Source organism: Melozone crissalis, unplaced genomic scaffold, assembly GCF_028551555.1.
Source record: "Melozone crissalis strain CALT ecotype California unplaced genomic scaffold, PUWL_Pcris_2 ptg000041l_1, whole genome shotgun sequence".
NCBI lineage: Eukaryota > Metazoa > Chordata > Aves > Passeriformes > Passerellidae > Melozone > Melozone crissalis.
Window position 1 is genome coordinate 10,158,809 of NW_026535819.1, and position 27,417 is coordinate 10,186,225.

The 27,417-nt window shown below is 54.3% G+C and overlaps 2 protein-coding genes across 5 annotated transcripts in view; one reads left to right on the forward strand and one right to left on the reverse strand.

The window, feature by feature from the left end:
- The window catches only part of FKBP15 (FKBP prolyl isomerase family member 15), a 159,178-nt gene that overhangs the window by 102,439 nt on the left and 29,322 nt on the right, over nt 1-27,417 (reverse strand). The gene's annotated exons all lie outside the window — the stretch shown is intronic.
- On the forward strand, nt 33-27,142 carry LRSAM1 (leucine rich repeat and sterile alpha motif containing 1). 3 transcript variants are annotated; one of them, XM_054283918.1, is made up of 25 exons: nt 33-93; nt 4,620-4,790; nt 6,704-6,760; nt 8,263-8,307; nt 8,759-8,836; nt 9,419-9,487; nt 10,078-10,162; nt 11,376-11,497; nt 13,119-13,209; nt 14,157-14,287; nt 14,864-14,893; nt 15,481-15,603; nt 15,689-15,828; nt 16,345-16,389; nt 17,357-17,427; nt 18,183-18,282; nt 18,956-19,043; nt 19,656-19,730; nt 21,225-21,305; nt 23,793-23,888; nt 24,376-24,474; nt 25,520-25,651; nt 26,035-26,116; nt 26,280-26,428; nt 26,935-27,142. In XM_054283918.1, the coding sequence occupies exons 2-25, from the start codon at nt 4,695-4,697 to the stop codon at nt 27,058-27,060; spliced, it is 2,211 nt and encodes a 736-aa protein (XP_054139893.1). In that variant the 5' UTR covers nt 33-93; nt 4,620-4,694; the 3' UTR covers nt 27,061-27,142. The 3 variants fall into 3 exon arrangements, with proteins under 3 accessions (XP_054139893.1, XP_054139895.1, XP_054139894.1); XM_054283920.1 differs by lacking the exon at nt 24,376-24,474; XM_054283919.1 differs by lacking the exon at nt 21,225-21,305.

The following is a 27,417-nucleotide window of genomic DNA, read 5'->3' on the forward strand; positions in this document are numbered from 1 at the left end:
CTCTGGGCAGGGCCTGAGGGCGGGGCGGGGCGCTCTGGGCGGTGCCGCTGATCACCTGAGCCGGCGCTGAGGCGGCGATGGCGGCGCCGAGCGGTGAGCGGGGTTGGGCGGGTGGGACCGGCTGAGGGACGCTGGGGCTGCGCCGGCCGGCACCGGGCACCGCGCCTCGGTGGTGCTCTTCGGAAGGCTCTGGAGCAGGCGCTGCCCTCGCTCACTGTCCTGCTCTCCTCAGGTGTCGGTGCCCGAGGGCTGCGAGCCACAATCCCGGCTCGGCCCTTCATCCTTCCGAGGCTCTGGGCCCTCGGGCACGGAACGGCGCTGTTCTGGATGAGGGAAGGGTAAAGAAGACGAGGAGCTTGGAAGCTGTGTGAGCCTGGGAGGGGGAGCCGCAGAAAGAGAAGAGAAGAATAGTGATGGTGAGGGAAAGGAAGGGCTGAGAGACAAACCTGGACTGGTGAAAACGAGCGGAGATTTGTTCCAGGGCAGGCTCAGGCTGCGGCAGGAGCGGCAGCTCCAGCACAGAGAGCAAAAGATGCAGGACAGCGAGCGCCAGTGCTGCAGCTCGGCTGCTGCCTCCTCTGGGCCTGTTCCAGGGCCTGCAGGGCTGCCTGGTGATACCCTGTCAGACAGCCAGGGCAGCCTGTGCCTGCCTGGTGACACCTGTCAGACAGCCAGAGCAGCCTGTGCCTGCCTGGTGACACCTCTGTGACAGCCAGAGCAGCCTGTGCCTGCCTGGTGCCACCTCTGTGACAGCCAGGGCAGCCTGTGCCTGCCTGGTGACACCTCTGTGACAGCCAGAGCAGCCTGTGCCTGCCTGGTGACACCTCTGTGACAGCCAGGGCAGTCTGTTCCTGCCTGGTGCCACCTCTGTGACAGCCAGGGCAGCGTGTGCCTGCCTGGTGACACCTCTGTGACAGCCAGAGCAGCCTGTGCCTGCCTGGTGACACCCTGAGACAGCCAGGGCAGCCTGTGCCTGCCTGGTGCCACCTCTGTCACACAGCCAGAGCAGCCTGTGCCTGCCTGGTGCCACCTCTGTGACAGCCAGGGCAGCCTGTTCCTGCCTGGTGCCACCTCTGTCCCTGTGCCTGCCTGGTGCCACCTCTGTCACACAGCCAGAGCAGCCTGTGCCTGCCTGGTGACACCCTGAGACAGCCAGGGCAGCCTGTGCCTGCCTGGTGACACCTCTGTCCCTCAAGACCAGCAGCATCTCCAGGAGCCCACCCAGACCCAGCTGCTGGCTCACTGCTGCCTCACTCCTGAGTGTGTTTTCCCAGAGTAAATAAAACATCTTTTCTTTCCACACCCTCACCTTGTCTCACTACAGTGCCCAGATGGGTTTATTGTGTCCAGAAGTTTTTGAAAATTGGGGCTTCTCCCAGAGCTGTGTTGCTGTGTTGGAGTTACAGTTGATAGTAAAATGAAATGTTTGGTTTTATTTTGCTGTCATCACCCCAACAGCTGCAGACTGGGAAACACCCAGAAAACATTCTGTGCCCTTCCTGAGCGTGTGGCTGCTCCTCAGGCAGAGCAGTGGGATCAGGATTTGGTGTCTGTGGGTGCTCACTGCTTACAGGGATCAGGATTTGGTGTCCCTGGATGCTCACTGCCTGCATTGATCAGGATTTGGTGTCTGTGGGTGCTCACTGCTTACAGGGATCAGGATTTGGTGTCTGTGGGTGCTCACTGCTTACAGGGATCAGGATTTGGTGTTTATGGTGCTCACTGCTTACAGGGATCAGGATTTGGTGTCTGTGGGTGCTCACTGCTTACAGGGATCAGGATTTGGTGTCTGTGGGTGCTCACTGCTTACAGGGATCAGGGTTTGGTGTCCCTGGGTGCTCACTGCCTGCTGGCCTGGGCACTTCCAGGCAGTTCTTTCAGTAATTCAGTAAATAGAAATCACATCAATAAATGGTCACGTGCCCAGGGCTTTTTTCACTCCTGGCTGCTGAGTTTGATGTGTCTTCACTAAAGCAAATTTCCCCTTTTGAGAGCTGTTCATTTACCAAATCCTTTATCTTGTGAGCCCTGGTGTGATTCTTTTCCTGTTCCCTGTCTGCCCTTCATGTCTTGATCCATTTTCTTGGGTGAAAACTGAAGATTTGCCACTGTCCCCATGACCAGTGAGGTCTGGGTGGAATGGGGAAGGGTGAGGTGGGACAAGGGGATGCAGAAATGCTCAGCAGGATTGAACATGGTCACCAATTCAAGGATATCCTGTTGCAGGCACCTTTGCCTTCTGCTTTCTCATCTGGAAATCATTTTGTTGGTGCCTCTGGTGTCTTGCCCTTGGCTCTGCCCTGCATTTCCCTGCCAGCCAGCTTCCCTTCCTGCTCAGTGCTCTGAGTTCTCCTGGGAGCTGGCTCTGAGCAGCATTTCAGTCATCTGAGCTGGTTAGAGAGGCAGAGATTGGGGTGGCAGGGAAGGAGCCACAGAGCTGCTGGAGATGAGTTTGCTGTGGCCCATGGCTGTCCCAGTGAGGGCTGTGACAGCAGGACAGTGACTCAGGGTGTCTCTGCCTCCTTGCTCCTGCACTGAAAGGAAGAGGGATGAATTACACTGAATTATTTTACTTTTACAGCGAGGATTTACCTCTGTAAAGATTTTACAGAGGTTTTGGCAGAGCTCTGCCTGCTCAGGGCACCTCCCTGGCTGGGTGCTGTGAGGAGCTGCTCCCCAGGAGCCTTTGGGGGCAGCTTGCAGACCCAGAGCTGGCAGAGCAGCAGCACTTTGTGTGCAGCACTGACTCCACTGAGCCCTGAGCTGTGCAGCTGTGCCAGTTACTGCCCCACTGGTGAAGCAGTGCCTCTGCTGTGCTGGGTTTTAGTTGCTTAGGGATTTTAAGTGTTTCAAAAGTCACTGCAAGTGTTTAAAGTGTTCAGGGCTCGCTCCTGCGGGGGAAGGGTAGATATAAGTCTAATTGTGTCAGGAACTCACGTCTTAAAAAAGGAATTCACTATGTTGCGGCAAAACGTCTAAATGTGGACAATGTTGTAACTAGATCAGTGAAGAGATTTTTACTTTTATTTCTAGCACATCAGTCTCAAAATACAAAATGGAGACATGACAGCTCACTGATCTACACTAAAAAATGTCTTCTCCGGGAGGGCTCATACAGAAAAACATAAAATCATTTCAGTCTAGATTTCAGCTAATTACACACAGAAAACACATATTGACAAGCATTCTATCTAATCTTATAAAACACACTAATGGTAGCTAAAACAAAGACTGGTTCATAAGAGACAAAGAACAGAGTTCTATTCATGCTAATGTTCTAAAGATATACATTAAATAACTTTGTTGCCATCTTAAAGCTAATTCTACAGAGGCTTATTGTTGTTTGTCACGTCTACTGCTTGGGAAACTTTTCTGCTTGCGTGGGAAACTTTTCTGCAATGCTAACAAAACTCTAATCTAAGGCTTACATACTTTTTTAAACTTTTTTCTAAAAATCTTCTAACTTTATGGATTCCAACAGCTCCCAGCCTTAGCTCCCAGCCAGGTCCCTCTGGGAGCCCCTTTCAGCTGCAGCCCCAGCTCAGGCTCTTTGTGCTGTGCCCATTTGTGCCCCCTGATCCTGTGCAGCCACAATAAATAGAAAATAAACCCCTTTTTCTCCTTGATTTCATTGCCCCCATCTCTTTTCCAGCACCCCCACTGGTGCCACCTCCTTCCCAGCTGCTCTCCCATTCCCTGTCCAGCCACAGCTTTCTGCCTTTCCCTCAAACTCTGCCAGCAGCTCCTTTTCCCCCCTGCTGGGTCAGAGCCTGTCCCAGAGCTGCCTGGTGTCTGTTCCCTCAGCCACCTGCACCCCTGATTCCCCCTTTTGGCATCTTCCTGTGTGACAGTGTTCACAGGGGTCTGAGGATGAGGGAAGAGATGAGGATCTGACTTCACGTTTCAGAAGGCTGATTTATTATTTTATGATATATATTACATTAAAACTATACTAAAAGAATAGAAGAAAAGTTTTCATCAGAAGGCTGGCTAAGGGTAGAAAAGAATGATAACAAAAGCTTCTGTCTCAGACAGAGAGTCCAAGCCAGCTGATTGTGATTGGCCATTAATTAGAAACAACCAACATGGGCCAATCACAGATGCACCTGTTGCATTCCACAGCAGCAGATAATCATTGTTTACATTTTGTTCCTGAGGCCTTTCAGCTTTTCAGGAGGAAAAATCCTAAGGAAAGGATTTTTCATAAAAGTTGTCTGCAACATTCTGTACCCAACTTTTCCTCTCTCAGGTTCAACTTCTCTTCCCTCACACTTGAACCATCTGGAATCCTTGCTCTCAGTTCTTTGTTATCGTGCCAGAATTGACTTTGAGTTTAAATAATTTGGGTTTCATCCCTGGTACTTGATTTCTTGATACAGCTTTTTAATTTTTATTTCCTGGAGTGGACCCTGCATTTCTCTGATCCCTCAGCAACCTTTCTGTGCCTATCCCAGGGCTGACCCAGACAACCAACCCCTCTCAGACCACAGCAGGGCTTGAGTGCCTCATGTTTGTACTTCCCTGTGCTGGAACTGCCTGTGGCATCCAGCTAAACAAAGATTTTTTTTTTTCTTGACTGACACAATTATTTTCTTTTTATTTTTCCCCCAACTCATTAGGTCCCAGTTGTGCAGCCCAGGCTCCCCAGCAAGCACAGAGCCCAGGATCCCTCAGCCTTTCTCTGCAGTGACCACATGTGCCCCTGGGCAGGGCTGAAGATGCCGCTGTTCTCCAGGAAGAAGAAACCCAGCGAAGATGCTCGGAAACGCCTCGAGTACCAGATGTGCCTGGTAAGCACTGCCAGGGTCATTTCTGTCCTCTGAGCCTGGTCCTTGGGTGCAAAATGTGCCTGGTAAGCACTGCCAGGGTCATTTCTGTCCTCTCTACCTGGGCCTTGGGCACCAGATGTGCCTGGTAAGCACTGCCAGGGTCATTTCTGTCCTCTGAGCCTGGTCCTTGGGTGCCAAATGTGCCTGGTAAGCACTGCCAGGGTCATTTCTGTCCTGAGGGTCTGGTCCTTGGGTGCCAAATGTACCTGGTAAATACTGCCAGGGTCATTTCTGTCCTCTCTACCTGGGCCTTGGGCACCAGATGTGCCTGGTAAGCACTGCCAGGGTCATTTCTGTCCCCTGTGCCTGCTCAGCACTGCCAGGGTCTGTGATGGTGTTCACAGGGGTCTGAGGATGAGGGAAGAGATGAGGATCTGACTCCATGTTTCAGAAGGCTGATTTATTATTTTATGATATATATTATATTAAAACTATATGAAAAGAATAGAAGAAAGGATTTCATCAGAAGGCTGGCTAAGGGTAGAATAGGAAGGAATGATAACAAAGGCAGCTGTCTTGGACTTTCTGTCTGAGCCAGCTGGCTGTGATTGGCCATTAATTAGAAACAACCCCATGAGACCAATCCCAGATGCACCTGTTGCATTCCACAGCAGCAGATAATCAATGTTTACATTTTGTTCCTGAGGCCTCCCAGCTTCTCAGAAGGAAAAATCCTAAGGAAAGGATTTTTCATAAAAGATGTGGGTGACAAGGAACTTTTCTGTCCTCTTTGCCTGGTCCTTGGCTACCAGATGTGCCTGCCAGAGTCATTTCTGTTCTCCCTGCCTGATCCTGGCTCTGTGTGGTTTGGTGCATCCCTGCGTGACCAGTGACCACGTTCTATGAGCAGTAATTGTGTTCCTGATCCCACTAAGGTAGCAGATTTTCTTCCTAATGCACCTCAGGGAATTTCTGCCTTTGCCCTCCCGCCCTCACATCCCCTTGGTGCCCCCTCCACCCCTCTCTGTGTGGTTCCATGGGGCATCCCCCACCCCACCCCATCTCCTGCCTCCCTGCAGGGGACCCCAGCTCCCCTTTCTCCTCCATGCCCCTTTGCCCTCACAGATCTCCCAGTTTGCTGTTCCTTCCAGGGAACCTGTGACTTCCATCACATCTGCCCTGCCTTGTGCCTCTCTTTTGCCTCCCATTATTCTGATCTTCTGTCACTCTGAGGATTAACTCATTAGACATTGCTGTTTGTTTTCCTGGAGCAGGATTTCACCAGGGTGCTCTGGCCCAGGGAATCTCCTGGGGAAGGGATGAGGAGGGGCTGAGGGAGCTGGGCAGGGGCTCAGCCTGGAGCAAAGGAGGCTCAGGGGGCCCTTGTGGCTCTGCACAGCTCCTGACAGGAGGGGACAGCCAGGGATTGGGCTGTGCTCCAGGGAACAGGGACAGGAGGAGAGGGAATGGCCTCAGGCTGCATCAGGGGAGGCTCTGGGTGCATATTGGGACTTTTTTTTCCTGAAAAAAGCATTTTCAGACATTGCAACAGACTGCCCAGGACAGTGGTGGTGTCACCATCCCTGGCAGTGACCCAGAGGTGTGTAGATGTGACTTTGGGGACATGGGTGAGTGCCGAGGTCCATTGCTGTTAGCAGCTGCATTGCATGGACTTGATTTGAACATGGAAAGTACTTTGGAACAGAACCACAGATTCCCAGACTGGTTTGGATGGAAGGGACCTTAAAGCCCATCCAGTGCCACCCCTGCCATGGCAGGGACACCTTTCCCTGTCCCAGGCTGCTCCCAGCCCTGCCCAGCCTGGCCTTGGGCACTGCCAGGGATGGGAGCACAAACTCTCTGGGCAAGGTGCAGCAAGAGGTGCTGGATTTGTGCATGGTCTGACTCTCTGGGTGTGTTTGTTCCCTCTCCAGGCCAAAGAAGCTGGTGCTGATGACACCCTTGACATATCCAGATGTGAGCTCTCAGAGGTATGTGCTCTACACCTTCCAGCCTTCACTCACAACTCTGGCTCTCTGTCTGCTTCTTGGAAACAACTGTCAGACTTACTCTCATGCCTGTGAGCCTTGAGACAGAAATTGTGGCTGGTCCACCTTTTCCTCTATCTCCTGAGTTCTGGGGGGCTTCTTTCCTTTTTTTTTTTTTTTTTTTTTGGTTCTTGTTTTTTTGGGGTTTTTTTTTTTTTTGGTTTGTTCTGTTTTGGTTTGGTGTTTTTGTTTTGTTTTGTTTTTTGGTGGGAATTTGCCTGTTCTGTCTCATGCTTCAACACCATTTCCTGGGAATCCTTTAGAAGGGCAGAGTGGTCTCATACCCTCCGCCTTGGTTGACCCTCATGGCTTAATTTTGCTGCTCCTGAGGGAATTGGTTTGCCAGAGGTTGAGTATTTCTGATCTTAGAGCTACACAGTCTGCCACCCATGGTTGTTTTCCTGTGTAAATGAAAATCCCAGTCCTGCTTCCAAGTTGCTGGGTAAGGATGGAAGTCTCACCCCAGCTTGGCTTCTTATGGCAATCAACTAAATGAGAAACAATCTTCTGGTGTGTGGGCAGGCAGTGACAGAGTGCCAGGCACCCAGACACAGCTTTTTCTCAGGCAGAAATCATTTCTATCTCACTTTTCATTTTTATTCCTTGTCTCATGCTTCCAAAGTGTTGATCCTGAATCCAGGATGCCCTTGCCAAGCAAAGTGTGGAGATGTGACACCATCCTGGAGAGGAGAGCTGCCTGCTGTGCAGTGTGAAATGGCTTTGCTGAGACTTTGGGGTGTTTTGTTCCAAGCTCAGGAGGCACCAGCAGCTCTGTGTGGGTTTGCAGGTGTGTGGGACAGCCTGGGTGTGGCAGGGTGGCAACAGAGGATCCACCCATCCAGCCCCACTCAGGGCCACAGCTAAGCTGGTAAAACTGTCTTGCTGTTCATTTTCATTGTTGTTTCAATAAACTGAGTGAGACATCAGTTTGTTTTACAATTAACCATGGACAGGAGTCTGGCTGCTGCTGGTTCTGTGCTGCAGGGAAGGTCACAGTGCCCAGCTGTGCCTGGCAGGGGCTGAGCTGGCACCTCCTTGGTCTGCCTTTCCCTCTCCTGGCACACCAGGGTCACCTGTCCTGCCTGGTGCTCACCTCTCTCTCTCAGCACACTGCAGGGTGGTTGTGATGCTGCCAAAGCACAGGATGCATTTCTGTGATGAGAAAGCTGAACCTTTGCCTGACTCATCTGCACAATGAATATTAAATCACACAAAGCTTGAACTCCTGCCTGAGCCTCAGCCTGTTCTGTGCCACTGCTGTGTCTTGGAGAGTCACTGGGAGCTGTTTAAATGGGAGCTCCCTGGGAAATACTGGGCCCAAATCACAGGACAGTGATTTTAAGCATCACTTTTATTTCCAGTCAAGCTGTTTACACTTCACAGTTGGACAGTGTAGAACTGCTTAAAAGAGAAGTCTGACATGACTATTTGTTTATTGTTTTTAGGTTCCTTATGGGGTCTTTGCAACTTGCAAGGTCTTGCAAAAAAAGGTAATGTTTTAATCAGAAATAATTAAATAATTATTAAATAATTCTATTAATATGCTTAACTATTGTTGTCATGTTTGATATGACTGTGTGTGGCTGTTTTATGGTGGTCCAGAAGGAATTTTCTTGTCAGCAATTTGTCCACCTGTGTGAAACTACAATAGAGAGCAGTCTGAGTCAGATCAATTCTGTCTGTGTTTTTTACAGTTAATTTCTGCCAGGAAAGAGCAGGTGGTTGTTCCTGTCTTAGCCCATCTAAGGGTATTTCTCATGTGAGGAACTGGGCTCTGGTTTAGATCTCATGTGAAATGTTTGACCTTCCCTGACAATCCATTTCCTACTGCAATGTTTTATATGAAACTGAGTTCTTGTACAGCCTCCCCAGTTCAATCCCAACAAAATTGCTTGTTCTGGTGTCTCATGTTTGTGTGACAATGGGGTTTTTCCTCCCCAGGTGCTGATTATTCATACCAATAATCTGACATCCTTAGTTCCAAAGTCCTGCAGCATCCTGAGTCTTATAACTGTGAAGGTAATTGTGATTCTTTTCCTATTTTCCTTGATTTGAGCTGCACTCAAACACACCAGCCCAAGTAAATCCCTCCTGGCTGGCTCAGGGATCAGTACCAGGGTGACTCCTGCCTTTTCTGGGTTCAGCTCCAGGCTGGCAGACAGCACTCCCTGAGGGGTTTGTGTCACATCCCCATCAGTCCCACACCTCATTTATCCCCTTCAGAATCCCACAGTTTCCCCCTCAGGAGGGAGGGAGGGCTCCAGGTCTTGTCCCACCCTCCCCCTGCACTGCTGTGGGAGCAGTTCAGCTCATTGATCCTGCAGAAATTCCTGCTGCCAGCCTGGTTCCAAGGGGATGATTTATCCAGTTGGCTCCTCCAGTTCTGTGGGACAGCTCCCTCAGTGTCACTGCTCTCCCTTGTCCCTTGTTTGTTACTGATGCCTGAATTTCCAAAAGACCTCCAAGAATGAAGTATCCATGTCCCCTGCAAAACTTGAGCTGCTTTTCAAAGTCCCCATTGGAAGCCAAGTAATTTTCATTGTGAGATAATTCATGACTTTTGTTCCCGACCCTGTTTGGTGACATCATCTGCTTTTCCAGGTTCTGGATCTGCATGACAACCAGCTGGCATCACTTCCTGCTGATATTGGTCAGCTGACAGCTCTTCAGGTAAAAGATTTGAGGCTGCATCCCAGGTGTCTGTACAGGGCATGGAAAAAAGGAGAAAGGAGCAGGAGAAGAGCAGGAGAAGCCAGGCTTGGTTGTTTTCTCCAGCTTGGTGCAGCCCAGGTGGCTCCCATGTCCAGGCAGATGCTCTGAGCAAGCAGAGTCCTGCTGATCTCCCCAGACATTCAGGTTTTGCTGTTCTCCCTGGGGTGGTTATGTTGAGAACCCAGAGCACTGTCTGAGGGCACACTCAGGGTCTCTCTGCTCAGGGGGAGCTTTAGGTGAGAGCTGGAGTTGGGGAGGGCTGCCCTGGACACTCCAATTCCCAGGTCCTGCATCTGGATCCAGCACCAGATGTTGGTGGTGAGCAGTTTCTCACTGCCCCTGGTAGCTTGGCATGCCCTTTATCCATGGGATATCCATACTTACCCATGGGATATCCATATTTATTTATATGGAAAATACATTTTTTTAACCCTGAAAGTGCTATCTACAACCAATTTCAAGTTGTCTGAAAGTCCCAGCAGCACAGATGTGTAGAAGACATGAGACTTGGATGAATATTTTGAATATCTTTTCTGTTAATACCTTAGGTCCTAAACCTTGAAAGGAATCTTTTAAAAAGCCTTCCACAATCTATAGGAGACCTTGCACAGCTCCAGGTCCTCAATGTGAAAGGTATGGAATGGGATTGCTCTGGACAAAGCACATTTATTATCTGGTCATGGTGAGCTGCATTAGCAATTATTCCTTTCAATCAAGGCAAACACCAGATGGTTTACACTCTGAGTGCTGAGGAGGAGCACAAGGAAGGTTTGAATTCAAATAGTTGGCAAGGCAGGAGAAATGATCTAAGCAGAAAATGTGTCAGCCTCAAGCACTCCAGTAAAGCAAGCAGAGCACTCAGCCTGATAAACTGGATTACATTTGGGTCCCCCAAGCCCCAGAGCTGGCTCCTCTGTGTCCCCACAGGTTTGCACAGCCCAGGCACAAAGGTCACACATCTTTTCCAGACTCCTGGACATTCTCCAGCTATGCAGGGCCATAAATCTGGGAGAAAAAGGAGATTTAGTTATGTGGAGCTGTTGCTGAAACAGGGAAGGCAGTGGAGGGTGAGGAGCTTGGAAGGGCAGCTCAGATCATTGCCTGTCTGTCTGTCTGTCTGTCTGCAGCACCTGGGCTCTGAGCCCGGGGTGTGCAATCTCACACTCAGTCCCCTTCCTCCCATCCCTGGGGCTTAGGCCAAGGGAAGAACATCCCATGTTACAAATATTCACCTGATAAAGAGCACAGATCCAGCCTGCAGCAGTGACCTCAGCTGAGGAGGAGATCTGGAGCCCAAATTGCCCTTGCTGGGCAGTGCCATCCTTTGAGTCCCTGTGTGACCTGGCACAGCCCCATACCTGGGGAAATGAGCCATGTGTGTGGTTATGGATTGGGGCTGGAACAGATGAGCTTGGCCCCTGGTTTGGGAAGGCTGGAAAAGGAGACTCAGGGGTGCCCCCATGGCTCTGCACAGCTCCTGAAAGGTGCCTGTGCTCAGCTGGGGCTGGGCTCTGTCTGCAGCAGCACTGACACAGCCAGAGCACACAGCCTCGAGCTGTGCCAAGGGAAATACAGGTTGGATATCAGGGAGAAGTTTTTTACAGGAAGAGTGATAAAGTTCTGGAATGTTCTGCCCAGGGAGGTGGTGGAGTCCCCATCCCTGGGTGTGTTTAACAAAGCCTGGATGTGGCACTGGGTGCCAGGGCTGAGTTGAGGGGTTGGGGCTGGGTTGGACTCAATGGTCTTGAAGGTCTCTTCCAACCCAGTGATTCTGTGAATTCTGTGAATGGTGTGGATTCTGTGAATCCTGTGGTTCCATGGTTTATCTGCCTTTCTGTTCCTGCAGGGAACCAGCTGAGGGCGCTGCCCGGGAGCGTGAGCGGCCTGCGGAGCCTGCGGGCTCTGGATGTCAGCGGGAACGAGCTGCAGGAGCTGCCCCGGGGGCTGGCCCACGCCCGCAGCCTGCAGGTACCGCCCTGGGGCCCTCCCTTCCCAGCCTGCCTCCCTCAGCTGGGAGTAGCTCCAGCCCACGAGGGGAATGTTTAGGGTCCGGGCAGCGTGCATTGCAGGGAGTTGTAACAGGGCTGTTCACGCTGTCCAAAATTGCTTTTATGTACCTGCTCTGGTCTTTTCTGATCATTTTTACCATTTTATCTGATCATTTTGTCATTTAATCATGACCAAAGCGATCCCCAGAGAGTGAACCCCTGGATTTTACCTGCCAGGGCTGTCTTTAAGAGCACAAATTGTGCTTCTGTCACCCTGGCAGATCTCCAACTTGTTATCAGCTTTGATATGTTTATGGCTCTCTGAAGTGCACATTCAGAATGGGAAAAGCAGCAGGATTTTTATGGATCTGTTGCCTTCTGGCTGCCAAACCTGTCAGTGCTAAATGGTGCAAGTGTGAGGCAGCAGGGCTGCCTCAGACACCAGCAGGAAGGTGTGAATAAATGCTCTCCTGTCTCACACAACATTTTGCTTCACTTCTCATGAGCACAGCCTGAGTTGAGGCATCTGTGCAGCTTTGCCCCCTGTGCTTGGTACACTGATTCCTTTCTAGGCCTTCCTGCTGTGCCCTTCCCTGCACAAGGCAGCACTGGGTCCTTTGGAGGCCACAGAAGGACAAAACAAGTGGCTCTTCCCCTCCTTCTTTATGGGACTCCTCTCCATGCCCTGGTATCACCCCATTTCCATGCTGAACTCCTGACATGGATAGGGAATGTCTGAGCTGAGAAGTGCTCTGACCTCTGGTACCTAAATGAAATGCCAGTGCCTGCATGAGGGGAATGTTCAGTGCATGGCCAGCTCAGAAACTTCCAAATAAAGGGGCAGTGGAGTCACCTCTGAAAGGTGCCAGACAGCCAGCGGGGATTCTGTGGAAACCCAGAGCACAGGGAATATTTCTCTGTCTGCTCTGGGGTGCCCTGACCCCCAGGGGAGCACTGACCTTGACCCTCATTCATGGAGAAAGTTTCCTAGACTTCAAGATAGACTGGAACCCACAAAAGTGTGAAATAGATTATAGAGAGCAGTGTAGGTGTATCACTTGGTGAGAAATATGGATTTTTTTATTTTTAGTGTGTTGTGGATGGGAGCAAGATGGAGGGCACAGGGTGTCATCCTGGGTTTCACCTTCTTACTTCTTCCTCCTTCTCCATGGGTTTGGGTGGCATTTTGTAATTGGGCAGAGAAGTCCCCATTGCAGCTCTTTGGGATCAGTTATTGGGTTAAAAGGGGAAATAATCCAGGTGTCAGCTCTTAATTGAGTAGTTTAGTCTTGAAATACCTTGTAACAAGAGATTGTTGGCCATTTTGTGCCTTCTAATGAAAAGCTGATGAACTCACAGTAATGAGACTGTTTAACTGATCAGAAATAATAAACACTTGAGTCCCAACATGAATTCCTGTCTCAAGTGCCTTCAATCCAGAGCCAGAAAAACCAGAGACTGGTACTGCCACAGGATTCAATACAGCCTCACATTTATGGTAGGGTTTAGGGTAACATGAAGTAAGATTTTGGGGAGCTGCTAGGAGAAAACTTCTGTCTGGGCTCAGAATAACCTGGAGCTCTGTGTGTTCTGTTTTGGAGACTCTGACCCTGGATGCCTCTGCCATGACCTACCCACCCCCTGAGATCTGCAGTGCAGGCACAGAGGCCATCCAGCAGTTCCTGTGCACAGGTAAGGCAGGAGCAGCTGGGCTGTGCCCAGAGATGGCATTTCTGAAGGACAGACATGGTGTGGGCCTGCTTGGGGTGGTTGGTGATGCCCTGCATACCTGATTACCTGTCTGTGATGGCAAACAGCACAACAGAATCCTTCCCTGAGCCCTGAGCCCTTCCCTGAGCCCTGAGTCCTTCCCTGAGCCCTGAGCCCTTCCCTGAGCCCTGAGCCCTTCCCTGAGCCCTTCCCTGAGCCCTGCCACACTGGCATGCAGAGTGGTTTGATAACAGAGTGGCTGGGTCAGGCTGTGCCAGGGGCCATAAGAGGTCAGTGCACCTCCTGTGGTAATTGGGGTTTTCTGCTGTGGGAGGATTAGCCATTGTCAGCTGTCACTGCCTTGGGACAAGGAGAGACATTCAGGAGTCACTCAAAGTCCCTGCTGCTCTCATTTTCTCTGAGGAAGGACTTGGGCCCTGCAGGTTGTTTAGAGAATGGTGAAAACAGATGGAGAACTCTAACTCATAAATAATATACTGGGAGTTTGTTGCCACTGTGTTTAAAACAGACAGGGAGTTTTGGTGAAGGTTTTATGCAGGGGAAGTGCCTTGCCAGCCATTGGGATATTCCCTGAAAAAACAGGACAGTCAGAATTTATTTTGGTCTGGGCAGTAACATCTGCAGCCCTGCAGGAGTCACCAAGCCTGCACCTGTGTGCAGGATGTGTTTCTGTCTGAGCAGATCCTTGTCCTGGTGGGGATGGAGTGGCCCCACCTCCCACCAGAGCTCCATCATCCTTTTGCCATCATTAAATGCAAAATGAGCCCAAGCTGGAGGAGCCCTGCCAGGCACTCCCTGGTGTATGGGCACAGCTGGAAGCAGCCCCACACAGCAGCCAGCTCACAGCCACGGTGCCAAGGAGGTTTTTGAGCTTCAGATGTTCTTATTTTGTCTCTGGTGCCTTGCAGAGTGTGGAATTGCATACTCCCCTCCCTCACAGCACCTGCTCCCCACGCTGGAGAGCGATGGAGGAGGAACTTCAGTGGATGAGGTGGACAGGACAGTGGAGAAGTACCTGGAGGAGGAGAGTGAATGGCAGGTGAGGCTCCCCTGCACCAGAGGGTTTGGGATTTGTCTCTGTGCTCCACCAAAACATCTCACAGCACTTGGCTCATCATCCCTCATCACCTTCCCCTCCATGGGTTGTGTCTTTTGGGGTTGAGGGAGTAGCAAGGGTGGCTCATCCTTCCTCAGCTGGGCTGGTGTCACCACACTTACTCCTGAAGACACATCCCAAAGAGCTGTCCCCATCCTAGAAAGCAGTGATGGAGCCAAGGGACAGGGGTGACAGGGGGACATGGAGTGTGCAGTGTGTTTTTGGGGGGACAGCAAACTGCAGAACCTTGTGCTTCCCAGCCAAGTGCTAGACATGTTCAGCCCTACCTGGGAAAGGGGAGGCTGGGCCAATAATTGTGGTAATTCCTGTGCTCTTTGGCAAGTGCAGAGTCACTGCCTGTGCCCCTGGAGAAGCCTGAGGGACTGGACTTGGGGCTTGTGTTGCTGTGCCTTTGGTTGATGTCTTCACTCAGTATGGGGAAACTGTACTGTGGAATAATAATATCTACACAAAAGTACTTCTGGGAATAAATGTCTGCTGATATTGCTTATTTTTCAGAACAAATTCTTGGATTATGAGAAGAGGAAGGTAAGGATCAACTCCTATGACTGCTTTGTCTGCAGCATGGTCTGCTTCTGGTTTTTCTTTTCCATCTTTTTAGTTTGTTTCTCATTCCCCTCACCTGGCTGCACTTTCAGTTTGTTCTTTTTGTTTCCCTGGTCTCTGTCTCTTCCCCTGTGCATGGCTCACTTTGAAACAGCCAGAAGCTCCTGCCTTGCTGTTCCCCTTTTGCCTTTGGCTCGAGCTGCTTGGAGCTGGCTGCTCCCTTCAAGCAAGGGAGTCCTGTGCCATGTGGAGCTGAGCCCAACCTGCATTTTGGGCTTCCCTGCACGTGTTTATATTGGCTGGTTTGGTATCAGTCAATGCCCAGGGAATTCAGCTCCATGACATGAAACAGTTTAGAGATCATTGTGAAGGGAGCAGCAGTCTGCTTTCCAGTTTTTGGGTTCCTAAGGAGAGAACATTCCCCTCCCCTAGACAAGCCTCCTGTTTGCCATTTAGCTTCCCTTCTCCTCTTCAAAGGGCTTCTATCCCTTGCTTTACCTTTTTGCCTGGTTATGTTCTTGCTGGGGAAGGAGATTCCTGTCCTTCATCTTTCTTCTGATTCCTCTCAGGAAAGAAAAACTCAGGAGAAGCTGGAGTTTGAGCAGCGCCTGAACGTGGGGCAGCGAGAGCAGGCCCTGCTGGTGCAGCAGCTCAACAGCCACAAGGATGAGATCCTGCAGACAGTGAGAGAGGTGGGTGTGCTGGGCAGGCCCTTCCAGGGCACCCAGTGCCTTCCCCAAGCCCAGCACCTGCTCCTGGTTTCCCTGCTCTGGGCAGGAGCAGCAGAGGCTGGAGCAGGGGCTGTCGAGGCACCAGCGCTGTTTGGAGGAGGAGAGGCTGAAGCTGCTGCAGCAGCTGAAGGACACAGAGCAGGGCATTGCCAGCCGGATCCAGAAGCTGCTGGAGGACAACCAGAGGTGGGTCTTACTCTGATTTTGTTTTGTCGTGTTGTTTTGGGCAGTTCATTTCATCCCTGAGTGGTTTGGACCTGGTCAGGATCGATGTCTGGAGGAGCTGCCTGAGCTCCTGCACTGCCAAAGACCCATATAAAGCACATGGAATCTGCAGCTTATAAAAACTGTTTCACAGATGTGTGATGTTGGGATTTTTCAGTGCTATGGAAGAAATTTGAATTCCTCATGGAAGGTGCAGATTTGCCTCTGTCTGTGTCTGCTGGGTGTCCATGTGAGCTGGTGCTGATGGGAGGTGCCCAGCCTGCTGAAAGCTGCTCTGCTGTGCATGACAGCAAAGTTGTTTTCTCTCAGGCACATGGGGGGATTGTTGGGGTTGTCCTGTGCAGGGCCTGGAGTTGGATGGTCCTAGTGGGTCCCTTCTGAGTCAGGATTCTGTGACACTGTGATTCTGCCCTCTGGGGGACCAGGATGTTCTACTCAGCTTGATGAAAACCTTTTGTTTTATCTTTTTTTTTTAAGGCAAAAACGAAGTTCAGACATTTTGAAGTCCTTGGAGAATGAGAGGTGAGTCTCTGAAACAAACTTGTCTGGAAAAGGGGTAAGAAGCTGGGAAGAGAGCTGGGAGCTTCCTGTCAGAGTCACAGTCTGAATCCACCCTAGGCCAGGTGAGGTTCCTCTCATACCTGCAGCTGGCTCTGATCACTGTTGGAGACAGGAACACTGGACTCAGAGTGCCTGGTCCTACCCAGTCTGGCACACCCAGTGACAGAGTGATTTTACCTCTTCTTCATCTCTGAATGGGCCTAAATAATGAGTTTGGGAACAAAACTCTATTCCAATATCAAAGACCAGCAGAGATCCTCCATCTGCTGGCAAGCAAAGCAGGTATGAAGGTGTTCCAGCAATGTATTCAGGCTGGGAGGAGCAGGTGGGAGGCAAATCTGCCATTGAGCCAACACTGTGAGCTAACTCTGCACCAAAAGTGACTGTCCCCAGCTCTGCCCTGCCTGTGAGCTGCCCCCTCCTTCAGCCAGCTGGGCTGTGGCCCAGTAAACTGGGTGAACATCATCCAGTTGTTTGTCAGGCTGTTCCCCAGCCACACCAGCTCCTGACCTGGTAAATGGTGGGGGGAGTGTGCTGGAGCAAGGGCAGGGGTGGTGGGGAGGGAGGCCAGGCTGCTGCCTGCAGTGGCACTGCTCCCTTGGGCTCAGGGCTCATCCAGCTCAGCAGAAAGGAGAGCCAGGGAAGGGTCTGGCACTGTTTGGGGAGAGCATGTGCACGTTGTGTTGATGTTCTGTCTCTCAGGAAAATCAATTTCCCTGTCTAAAGCCACTGTCCCTGTGTTTTGAGCAAATGTTGTCTCCCATAAAACTTAGAGGGTCTTCACCAAAAAATCACCAAGGCTTTGGTGTCTCTGATAAGCCCAACTTTCCTGAGCAGGGTGAACCTGCCCAGCCTTGAGGCTCTGAGCTGGGTGGGTAAAGGAAAAGGGATCTTTTGCAGGAGTGGCTGAAGTGTTGTTTGTTGGCAGGATCAGGATGGAGCAGCTGATGGCAATAACCCAGGAGGAGACGGAGCAGCTGCGCAGGAGGGAAGTGGCCTGTGAGTCCAGCCAGGGCTTTGGGAGAGGGGGTGAAGGGGCTGGGGCACCAGGAGCAGCTGGAGAAGAGGAAGCTCTGGGGGGACTTTTTCATTCTCTACAACTCCTTGAATGAAACAAGGATGAATCCAAATGGGGGTCAGGCTCTGCTCCCAGGGAACAAGGGACAAGAGAAGAGGAAACAGCCTCAAGTGCCCCCAGGACTGGCAGAGCCCAACCCCTCCTCTGGGACAGGGACAGGAGCCAGGGCACGGCTGGGGCTGGGCCAGGGCAGCTCAGGCTGGAGCTCAGGGCAAGGCTCTGCCCCCAGAGGGTGCTGGCACTGCCCAGGCTGCCCAGGGAATGGGCACGGCCCCGAGGCTGCCAGAGCTCCAGGAGCCTTTGGGCAGCGCTGCCAGGGGTGCCCAGGGTGGGGCTGCTGGGGGGGCTGGGCAGGGACAGGGGCTGGGCTGGGGGATCCTGGGGGGTCCCTTCCTACTCCCCAGGAGATTCTGTGATCTCAGGGTAGGTAAGCAGGGACTGGGCTTCTCTTAGCCCTGAAGAGGTGCAGGCACAGACAGGGTGGAGTTTGCTGAGCTCTTTTCCCAATAAAGAGCCACAGGTGGATGGGTGTGCTCAGGAATCAGAGAGGTGGGAAGAGCAATGAGAAAGGAGCCACTGTTGGTTGCAGTGACTGCAGCAGCAGTGAGGAGTGAGTCTGCCCTGCACACCCAGGCCAGGCAGGCACTGACAGCCCCTCTGTCCCCTCTGTCCCCAGCTGCCATGCAGCAGATGCTGGCTGAGACCTACAAGAACAAACTCCTCCAAACAACCTCGGAGTCTCGTCGGCAGGACCTCGTCAGCCAGGCCTGCTCCAGGTGCAGGGGGTGTCTGTGTGAAATCCCTTTCTTTCAGCAGTGTCATTCCCATAAGTACACCAGGAACTCCTGGAGCTGCTGGAATGCAGCAGGACAGCTGTAACAGCACAGGACAGTGTAAATTAAACTGTCAGACTGCCTTAAATGAACCACCTTCTAACCACCACAATTTGCATGTTAATCACATTTTGGGGGAACTGTCACTTTTTTGCACTATTTTGCCTTATACATTCTGCTAAATATGGAGGGTGGAGTTAGACCAGTTGTACTGCTGTTTTCTGAGGCACTTCAGTGCCAAATTGTAGCCCAGAGCTGCTCCCCTCACCTCCCAGACTGTCTCAAGGGTGAGCATAAGGAGTACATGAGTGTTGTGAGTGTTGCTGAGCATCCTGGCTCACTGTTTACAACAAGATGAGAAATTTTAATCTGGCAACATCTGGCACTGACCAAAACCAGCCTTGTGAGCCTGTGACCTGCTCAGCAGGGCCACAGGAGCCTGTGGTGCAGGTTTGGTTTGGGTGTAGGGAAGGAGATGTTAAATTTGTGGCCTTCAGCTGTGGAGTGCCACTTCCCCTGTTCATTAAGAAATTCCTCCTCCTGCTTTCCCCACTGCCTGCTTTCCTCTGAGTCCCAGCCCCAGCATTAACCCCATGGCACATCCATCTCCTTGCAGCCTGGCTGAGATGGATCAGAAGTTCCAGCAGATCCTGGCTTGGCAGCAGCTGGATCAGAGCAAAGCTGTCAGTGAGATCTTGCAGCAGGTAGGCAAAGGAGCAAACTGCTCATGGGGGATGGAGGAGAGCAGGATCCTGAGTGGGTCACAGGAGCAGCAGGGGCTGGGCTGCATGCAGAAGTGATTTTATTTAACACTACATGCTAAACTTTGAAAATATCTGCTATTCTGACAAACTAACTTGGGTGGTTGAAAAAAAAATTATTTTTTATCTAGCCAGCAAATTTGCAGAAAGGACAGAAGCACAACTGACACAATGATTAAGAGGGGATTTTGAGACAGAAGTCCTGTCTTTTGGCAGGTTTCCTGTGGGACTTGGGACAAGCATTTTCAAAGTTTGTTCTCAGAAGTGCTGGGCAGCTGTGCCCTGCAGCACAGCCTGGCTGCTCAGTGCTGCTGAAAAGGAGAGCTGAGCTCACACAGAGCATTCCAGATGAATGTTTGAATGACATTAATATCTCTCCGTGTGTCTCCAGGATGGGCTCCACCTGTTGGGCTCTCAGCTGTGTTTCAGGACGTTGTTGCTCAGAGCAAGCAGCACTCAGGGATTTGTACCTGAGTCCCTGCAAGGCAGCAGCTTCTGAGCCCATCAGCAGCTGCACCAACCACCTCACTAAGCAGGGTTTTGCCTGTCCCTCAGGTTGAGATGCAGAAAACTGCCTTTGAAGCTCTCCAGGTGAAGAAGGATCTTATGCACAGGCAGATCAGGAACCAGGTGAGTCAGCAACAGAAGAGAGACCAGCTCCTCAGCTCATGCTGCTGTTTGCTGAGACCCTGGGAGGAGGAACAAAGTGCTGTGAGCACAGAGCAGGGTCTGAGGACATGGAGAGCTCTTGGATAGTGATGGTTGCACTCCAGCTCTGAGGGAGGCAGTGTCAAAGCAGGTTTTGGATTCTGGAGGTGGTGGCATTGCCACTCCTTCAGTCACCTGCCCTGCTCTGGGGGTGACCTGCAGTTGCACCTCAGATTTCCTTCAGGCTGTGTTCTTGGCAGGGCTGCTGCTTCCACATGAGCCCACTGCATCTCCATCCAGCACATCAGAGCTGCACCATGAGCCATCAGTTCACCTTTTCTTTCCCATTCTCAGCTCCATGCCTTTCTGAGCTCCATTCCACAGGAGGTGCAGTGATGTAGGTGGGGGAAAGAGCAAGAGCTGGTGGAGAAAGCAGGGGTGGATGATGCAGGATGATGGAAGAGTGGCAGGGGAGGATGCAGGATGATGGAAAAGTGGCAGGGGATGATGCAGGATGATGGAAAAGTGGCAGGGGATGATGCAGGAAGGTGGAAAAGTGGCAGGGGATGATGCAGGAAGGGGGAAAAGTGGCAGGGGATGATGCAGGAAGGTGGAAAAGTGGCAGGGGATGATGCAGGAAGGTGGGAAGGCAGCAGTGGTGGATGCAGGAAGGAGGGTTGCTGGTTTCTGACACAGTGCTCCAGAATCTTCCCTCTCCTGATTTGACACAGAAGAAAAGTCTCAGTTCAGGATTTGGTGGATAAACTTGAGGACTTGGATGTTTTGAGTGTCCCAGTGACCAAACTCTGCTGGAAGCCTGTGCCCTGTCTGACAGCTCCCATCATTGCCTGCCTTCACCATAAGGGCCCTGCATTTTGCTGCCTCTTGCTCTGTGAACAAAGGGGGTTTGTTCCTTGATGCCAAGGCTGGACCTTTCACCCTTGGGACCCCTCCCACCCTGTGCTGCAGGGGCAGAGCCCTGGGGTCAGCAGGAGCAGCGTGGCCTGGGGACAGTTGGTGGCCTGGCAGAGGGGTGAGCTGGGCTCTCATCTTGGCTTTGCTGTGGGACCCTGGACCTTCACCTCTCTGTGTCTCAGTTACCCCACCTGAAAGAGCAGGTGTTGTTCTGGGATTGCTGGAGCACCTGGAAAGCAGAGAACTGTCCCAGGAGTCTGAGCTGGGAGGGCCTTGGCTCTGCATTCCAGGGTGGCTGCCAAAGGTTTGGGTGCACAAACTGATTGCAGTGTGAGCTCCAGACCTGAGCAGAAGTGTTCAGAGTAGAGAGACAGCTGGAGTGGGGGGACACAGCTCCTCAGGTAAAAGAAGAGGCACCCTCAGCACACACATCACCAAAGGGCACAAGCAGCACCTCTGGGTGCTCTGCAGTGCTGCCCTTGCCAGTCAGACCTCATTTAAAAAGAGCAGAAATCAAAGTCATTTTAAATGTCAGTAAAAAATGTTTCATCTTCTGTTTAGATTAAATTAATAGAAACAGAGTTATTGCAGCTGACACAGCTGGAGGTAAAGAGGCAAGAACTGGACACAGAGACACTGCAGGTACGTGGGGCTCTGGGGCTGCCTGCTCTGGGATTGCTCCACCTGCTGCCCTTGCTCCTGGCACTTTCCAGATGGGTTTATGCTCAGTCAGGAGGTTCTTCTGCACAGGACACCAACCCCTGTGTGTCCTGGGAACGTGGGACACCAACCCCTGTGTGTCCTGGCAATGTGGGACACCCACCCCTGTGTGTTCTGGGAACGTGGGACACCAAGCCCTGTGTGTCCTGGCAATGTGGGACACCAACCCCTGTGTGTCCTGGCAATGGGGGACACCAACCCCTGTGTGTCCTGGGGGTGTGGGACACCAACCCCTGTGTGTCCTGGGGGTGTGGGACACCAACCCCTGTGTGTCCTGGGGGTGTGGGACACCAACCCCTGTGTGTCCTGGGGGTGTGGGACACCAACCCCTGTGTGTCCTGGGGGTGTGGAACATCAACCCCTGTGTGTCCTGGCGATGTGGGACACCAACCCCTGTGTGTCCTGGCAATGGGGGACATCAACCCCTGTGTGTCCTGGCAATGTGGGACACCAACCCCTGTGTGTCCTGGCAATGGGGGACATCACTGCTGCTCCCAAACACCCCCAGGCATTCTCAGCAGAGAGACAGAGGAGCCCTGATAGGGATGGGCAGTTCCAGGTGTGCTGGGTGGGGAAAGATTTTGCAATCCAGTTGTTGGCTGTCCCAAAACCACCTGCCTGCTGTGCATTGCATGTCCTCTTGCATTGTGTTGTGTTTTGGTTTTGGCATCATCAGCAGTCACACATTGAGGAATGCCAGGTTTAACTTCAGCAGCTTGGCTTTAAATTTTGTTTTGTGATGATTTGCATCAGTTCTTTTCTTCTGTGTGCCATGTGCCAGGTCAGGTCACCCGTTTAGTCAGCCCACAATCAGTGACAAACAGCCAGGGCAGTGACAGAGCAGTGGGAAGTGCTGGCTCCCGGCAGCAGTGCCTGTCCTGGATCCTTCAGGTGCCAGGTTTGGTTGTGCTGCCTGGACTCACTCAGCTCCTCTGTGTCACTCTGTGCTGTTGGAGGGACCACCCAGAGTTCCTGCAGGGCAGCCCAGGTGTGAGCACAGGAGCTGCAGGGCAGTGCAGGGAGCAGAGCTCTGCACCAGGAGCTGAGCTCTGAACACCTGGGTCTGCCTGATCCCCCTGCCCTTGGTGCTGTGCCCCCCACAGGGTCCCTGCTGGGCAGGAGCAGCTCCCCCTGTCATCTGTTGTCCCTGTCCCTCCCTGGAGGTGCTGCTGCTGCCTCTGTGGTCCCCTGGAGGTGGGGCTGGCCTGGGAGGGGCAGCTGCTCCCCTGTTATCCAGGAGCCTTGTTCCTGTGCTGATCCCAGGCTGGACAGGCCTGGCAGCCCCCTGGGACAGTGGAAAATGTCCCTGCCTGTGGTAGGAGGTGGGATGAGATGGGGTTAAAGGTCCCTTCCAACCAAACTAGTCTGGAATTCTGTGATCAATGAAGGTTTCCCCAAACTTCAGGGTGTAACAGAATCCTTGTCCCTGTGTCCTTGTGGCTGATGGCCACTGGCCTCTGCTCAGAGATGGGTGAGGTGGGACTGAAGCTGCAGAGGGGCCATGATGGGACATTCCTGAGCCACTTAGCTCTGCACTGCCAGGGAGTGGCTGCAGGGATGCCTGGCCTTGCCCTGGTGTGCTTGGGGTGAGACCCCAGGGAGGGGAAGCATCCCAAAGGCAAGGGGACCTCACTGTCCTGGTTACCTGCAGGACCCCAGACCTGCTTTCAGGTGGTCTTTTCTCAGCTGGACAGGGCTTGGAGCAGCCTGGGACAGTGGGAGGTATCCCTGCCATGGCAGGATGGGCTTTAAGGTCCCTTCCAACCCAAACCAGTCTGGGATTCCATGATTCTGAGGAGGGGTACCATGGATGCTTTTGGCTGAGCTCCTGATGCAGTGAGGAGGAGCAGCTGCAGCCAGGGTGGGCTGGGGCTGACAGAGCAGTGCAGGGCTGAGGGAGGATCTGAGCTGTGGGGCACAGGGATTGCACAGCCACAGGGATTGCACAGCCACAGGGGCTGCTGTGGGGCTGGCAGGGGCTTTGCTGGGAGCAGTGGGGGCAGCAGTGTGGGGCAGCAGTGTGGGGCTGGGGCTGGGGCTGCAGTGTGGGGCTGGGGCTGCAGTGTGGGGCAGGGGCTGCAGTGTGGGGCTGGGGCAGCAGTGTGGGGCTGCAGTGTGGGGCTGGGGCTGCAGTGTGGGGCAGGGGCTGCAGTGTGGGGCTGGGGCTGGGGCTGCAGTGTGGGGCTGGGGCTGCAGTGTGGGGCAGGGGCTGCAGTGTGGGGCTGGAGCTGCAGTGTGGGGCAGGGGCTGCAGTGTGGGGCAGGGGCTGCAGTGTGGGGCTGGGGCTGTGGCTGCAGTGTGGGGCTGTGGCTGCAGTGTGGGGCTGGGGCTGCAGTGTGGGGCTGCAGTGTGGGGCAGGGGCTGCAGGCTGGGGCTGGGGCTGGGGCTGCCAGAGCTCTCCCCTTGCAGGAGGCGGTCACGGAGCAGCGCCGGGCACTCGGCTGCCTCCTGCAGCAGCTGCTCAAGGAGAAGAAGCAAAGGGAGGAAGAACTGCAGCAAATCCTGGTAATGAAGCCCCTCGTGCAGAGCTGTGGGTGAGGAAGGATTTGGGTTGGCTGCAGGGAGAGCCCGTGGCTCAGTGTGGGAGTAAAGGGGAGCACAGCAGGTCCAGAAGCCAATTTAGCCCAGGGAGTTGTAACATGAACCTGGGGCACAGCAGCACTGCCTGGGGCAGCGTGGTCACCATCATCACCCCCAGTGACCCTGCTGGGAAGGGAGGGGGCAGCAGGATGAGCACAAGGGATGGGAGTTGTGGTCTGAGCCTCAGGAGCTCAGGCCACGGGGCTGGGGCAAAGGGAGCAGGGACATGCACAGCCCCGTGTGGGGTCAAAGCAGGGCCAGCCTGCAGGAGGCAGAAATCCTGTTTGACCCCATCACAGTGCTCTGGCTGGGCCCTGCAGTGCCCAGGCTGGGGGCTCCCTCCTCACACCCATCCCTGAACCTCCCTGGCTGTGTTCCCTCGGGTGCTGAATGAATTGAGTTTGTTTTTCAGCTGGAAATGGAGGCAAAGAGTGAAACCAAGCAGGAGAACTACTGGCTGATCCAGTACCAGCGCCTGCTGAACCAGAAGCCCCTGTCCCTGAAGCTCCAGGTGCTGCTGCTGTTCCTGCTGCCACTGTGGCTGTGCTTTGCTCTGGGGGGAGCAAGGAGCCCCCTGAGCTGAGGCTGGGAGCAGGTCACAGAGCCCTCACACAGATCCAGTGCTGCCCATGGTGCTCTGAGCTCCCTCATTCCTGCCTGTGGTGGGGATGGAGCTGCCCAGGTCCCTGTGCTGCCAGCACCTCAGCTGTTCCCAGCAGGAGCTGCTGTCCCAGCCCCAGACTGCTGGTCAGGAACAGAAAACTCTTGAGTACCTTCCAGGCAGGGCTTCTTGTTCCAGCTGAGCACCCAAAGGGCTCTGCTTGGCTCCAAAAATTCCCCTCAAACACGACTGAGTGCAGCAACTCCTGCCCATTCCTGCCCCTCATGGCCTGAGCCAGGGCTTTATGCAGGTCAGGTCCCCTCAGGGTGGGCACAAGGAGCTGATCTGAGCTCTGCCTGTGCTGCAGATTGGCCTGAGCTGGCAAAGCAGGGGCTGCTGCAGACATGGATTGCCAAGGGTGGTGTTTCATGTGTGAGGGCAGAGCTCACTGGGGCTGCAGCTCCTCCCGAGGGGCAGCTCCCATCTCTGCTCTGGGCCAGGGACAGGAGCCAGGGCACGGCTGGGGCTGGGCCAGGGCAGCTCAGGCTGGAGCTCAGGGCAAGGCTCTGCCCCCAGAGGGTGCTGGCACTGCCCAGGCTGCCCAGGGAATGGGCACGGCCCCGAGGCTGCCAGAGCTCCAGGAGCCTTTGGGCAGCGCTGCCAGGGGTGCCCAGGGTGGGGCTGCTGGGGGGGCTGGGCAGGGACAGGGGCTGGGCTGGGGGATCCTGGGGGTCCCTTCCACCTCAGGGTATTCTGCGATTCCCAGACCTCAACAGTTTGAACTGTGCCCATAAAACCCCTGGGGCCAGAGCTGCTCCAGCTGTTGAGCTTCCAGGCTTTGCTGTGTTTGGATGCAGCAGAGCTGGAGCAGGGCAGGCCAGGGATGAGCACAGCCCCAGCCCTGCTGCTGCCTGGCCCCAGGGGCACATCTGGGAGCTCATTCCTTGTTTTTCAGGAGAAGGGTTTGGAGCAGCAACTGGTGGCCCTGCTGCTGGAGCTCTCTGCTGAGCAGTACGTGCCCATCTTCGCCCACCACCGAATATCCCTGGAGACGCTGGGCACCATGAGTGCCAGTGACCTGGAGAAGGTACGAGACAGAGAGCCACAGTGTGGGACAGCAGCAGCTGGCATTGTCCCTGTCCCTGCTCAGAATCCAGCTGTGCCTGGCTGGTGCTCTGCTGTGTCACCTCCCCACAGGGACAGGTGCCTGTGCTGCTCTGCCTGTCCCTGTGGGCAGTGGCTCTCCCAGAGACCTGCAGGGTGAGCTGCAGCCTGGCTCCCTCTTCCAACATCCTCCAGGTGCTCTCTGTATTGGAAATAGCACCAGGGAATTCCTGGTGCCTGGCAGAGGGGGCTTTCCTTGGCATGGCCACGTCTTGCCAGCAATGCCCAGGAGTTTTCAGTGTCCCCTTGGGGACATCAGCCTGCTGTCTGTCCCTCTGGGGCCATCACGCTCCTCTTTCCCCACAGCTCGGCGTGACAGAGGCTGGGCTGCAGCATGCCATCCTCAGGCGGGCTCGGGAGATCCTGGCTGTGGCCACGACCATCCCAGGTACCCCCAGCTGTTCTCTGCCACATTTTACCCTCTCAGCGGGTCCCTGAGCCCGGAGCAGGGAGCTCTGTGGGTCAGACACCGCTGTGGGTGTGTGAGGAGGGCAGGAGGGCTGCGGGGGGCGATGGCAGCGCTCAGGGCACTCAGCTGGCTGTGCTTGCAGAGCTGCGGAGGGCAGAGGAGAGCGAGGCCCCTGCGGGCCCCGAGCCCAGCGCTCCCCCGGAGGAGCCCCCGGGCCCCGCGGCCCCCACGGCCCCGGCGCTGCCGGGGGACGAGCGGCAGTCGGAGTGCGTCGTGTGCATGGAGCGGGAGGTGAGAGCCGGCACCGCCCGGGATGGAGCGGGGCGCGGAGGGAGGGCGAGATCCAGCGCAGCCCCAGCTCTGCCCGGCCCTGGCAGTGCCCGGGGCTCATCCTGCCAGATTCGGGCACGGCCGGGCTGGGCACCGCAGCGGGGATGGGGAGAGAAGGGCAGGGACGGACCGGGCAGGGCTCCGTGCGGGCTTGGGCAGGAGCTCGCTGAGCTCCCCCGCCGGGCCTGGGCAGCGCTCACGGGGCTGCTCTGCTTTGCTCAGCCCCGCCGTGTCCCATCGCGTCGTACCCGGTGTCCCATGGTGTCCTTCCCCATGTCTCATCACGTCCTGCCCCGTGTCCCATGGTGTCTGTCCTTCCCCGTGTCCCATCGCGTCCTGCTGGGCGCAGCCCTGCCCCGCACACCCAGGGGGGATGGAGATCGGGGTGTGAGGCTCTGCCCCCCGTGCCGGGAGCGGAGTTCAGGGCCAGCAGCACTCTCCGTGTCCCCTCTGTGTCTCTCCCCCAGCCCCAGATGATTTTCCTGCCCTGTGGCCACGTCTGCTGCTGCCAGGGCTGCTGCGAGCGGCTGCTCTCGTGTCCGCTGTGCCGCCAGGACATCGCGCAGCGCGTCCGCATCTTCCACAGCGCCTAGGCCGGCCCGGAGGCCCCGGCCCCGCTCGGGCTGTTCCCGCTGCCGCTCCTGTCCCTGGAACAGCCCGCGGCCGGCACTGCCCTCCCCACGCTGGGAGCCCCCGCATCCCCCTCGCAGCTCCCCGGGGCTCCTGCAGGGAATCCCTTCGCCCCGCGTCCCCGTGCCTGGGTGACAAACCGGGCGCAGCTGCGGCTCCGCCTCTCTGGCAGAGGTGTTTGCTGTCAGAAAGGCCCCGGGGGCTCGCAGGGACACGGGGAGCGCTTCCAGCAGTGCTGCACGGAGGGGAGGGGAATTTCTTGGTCAGGACATGCTGTTCCTGGTGTGCTCACAGTGCCGTGCACCTCTATCATGCCAAAG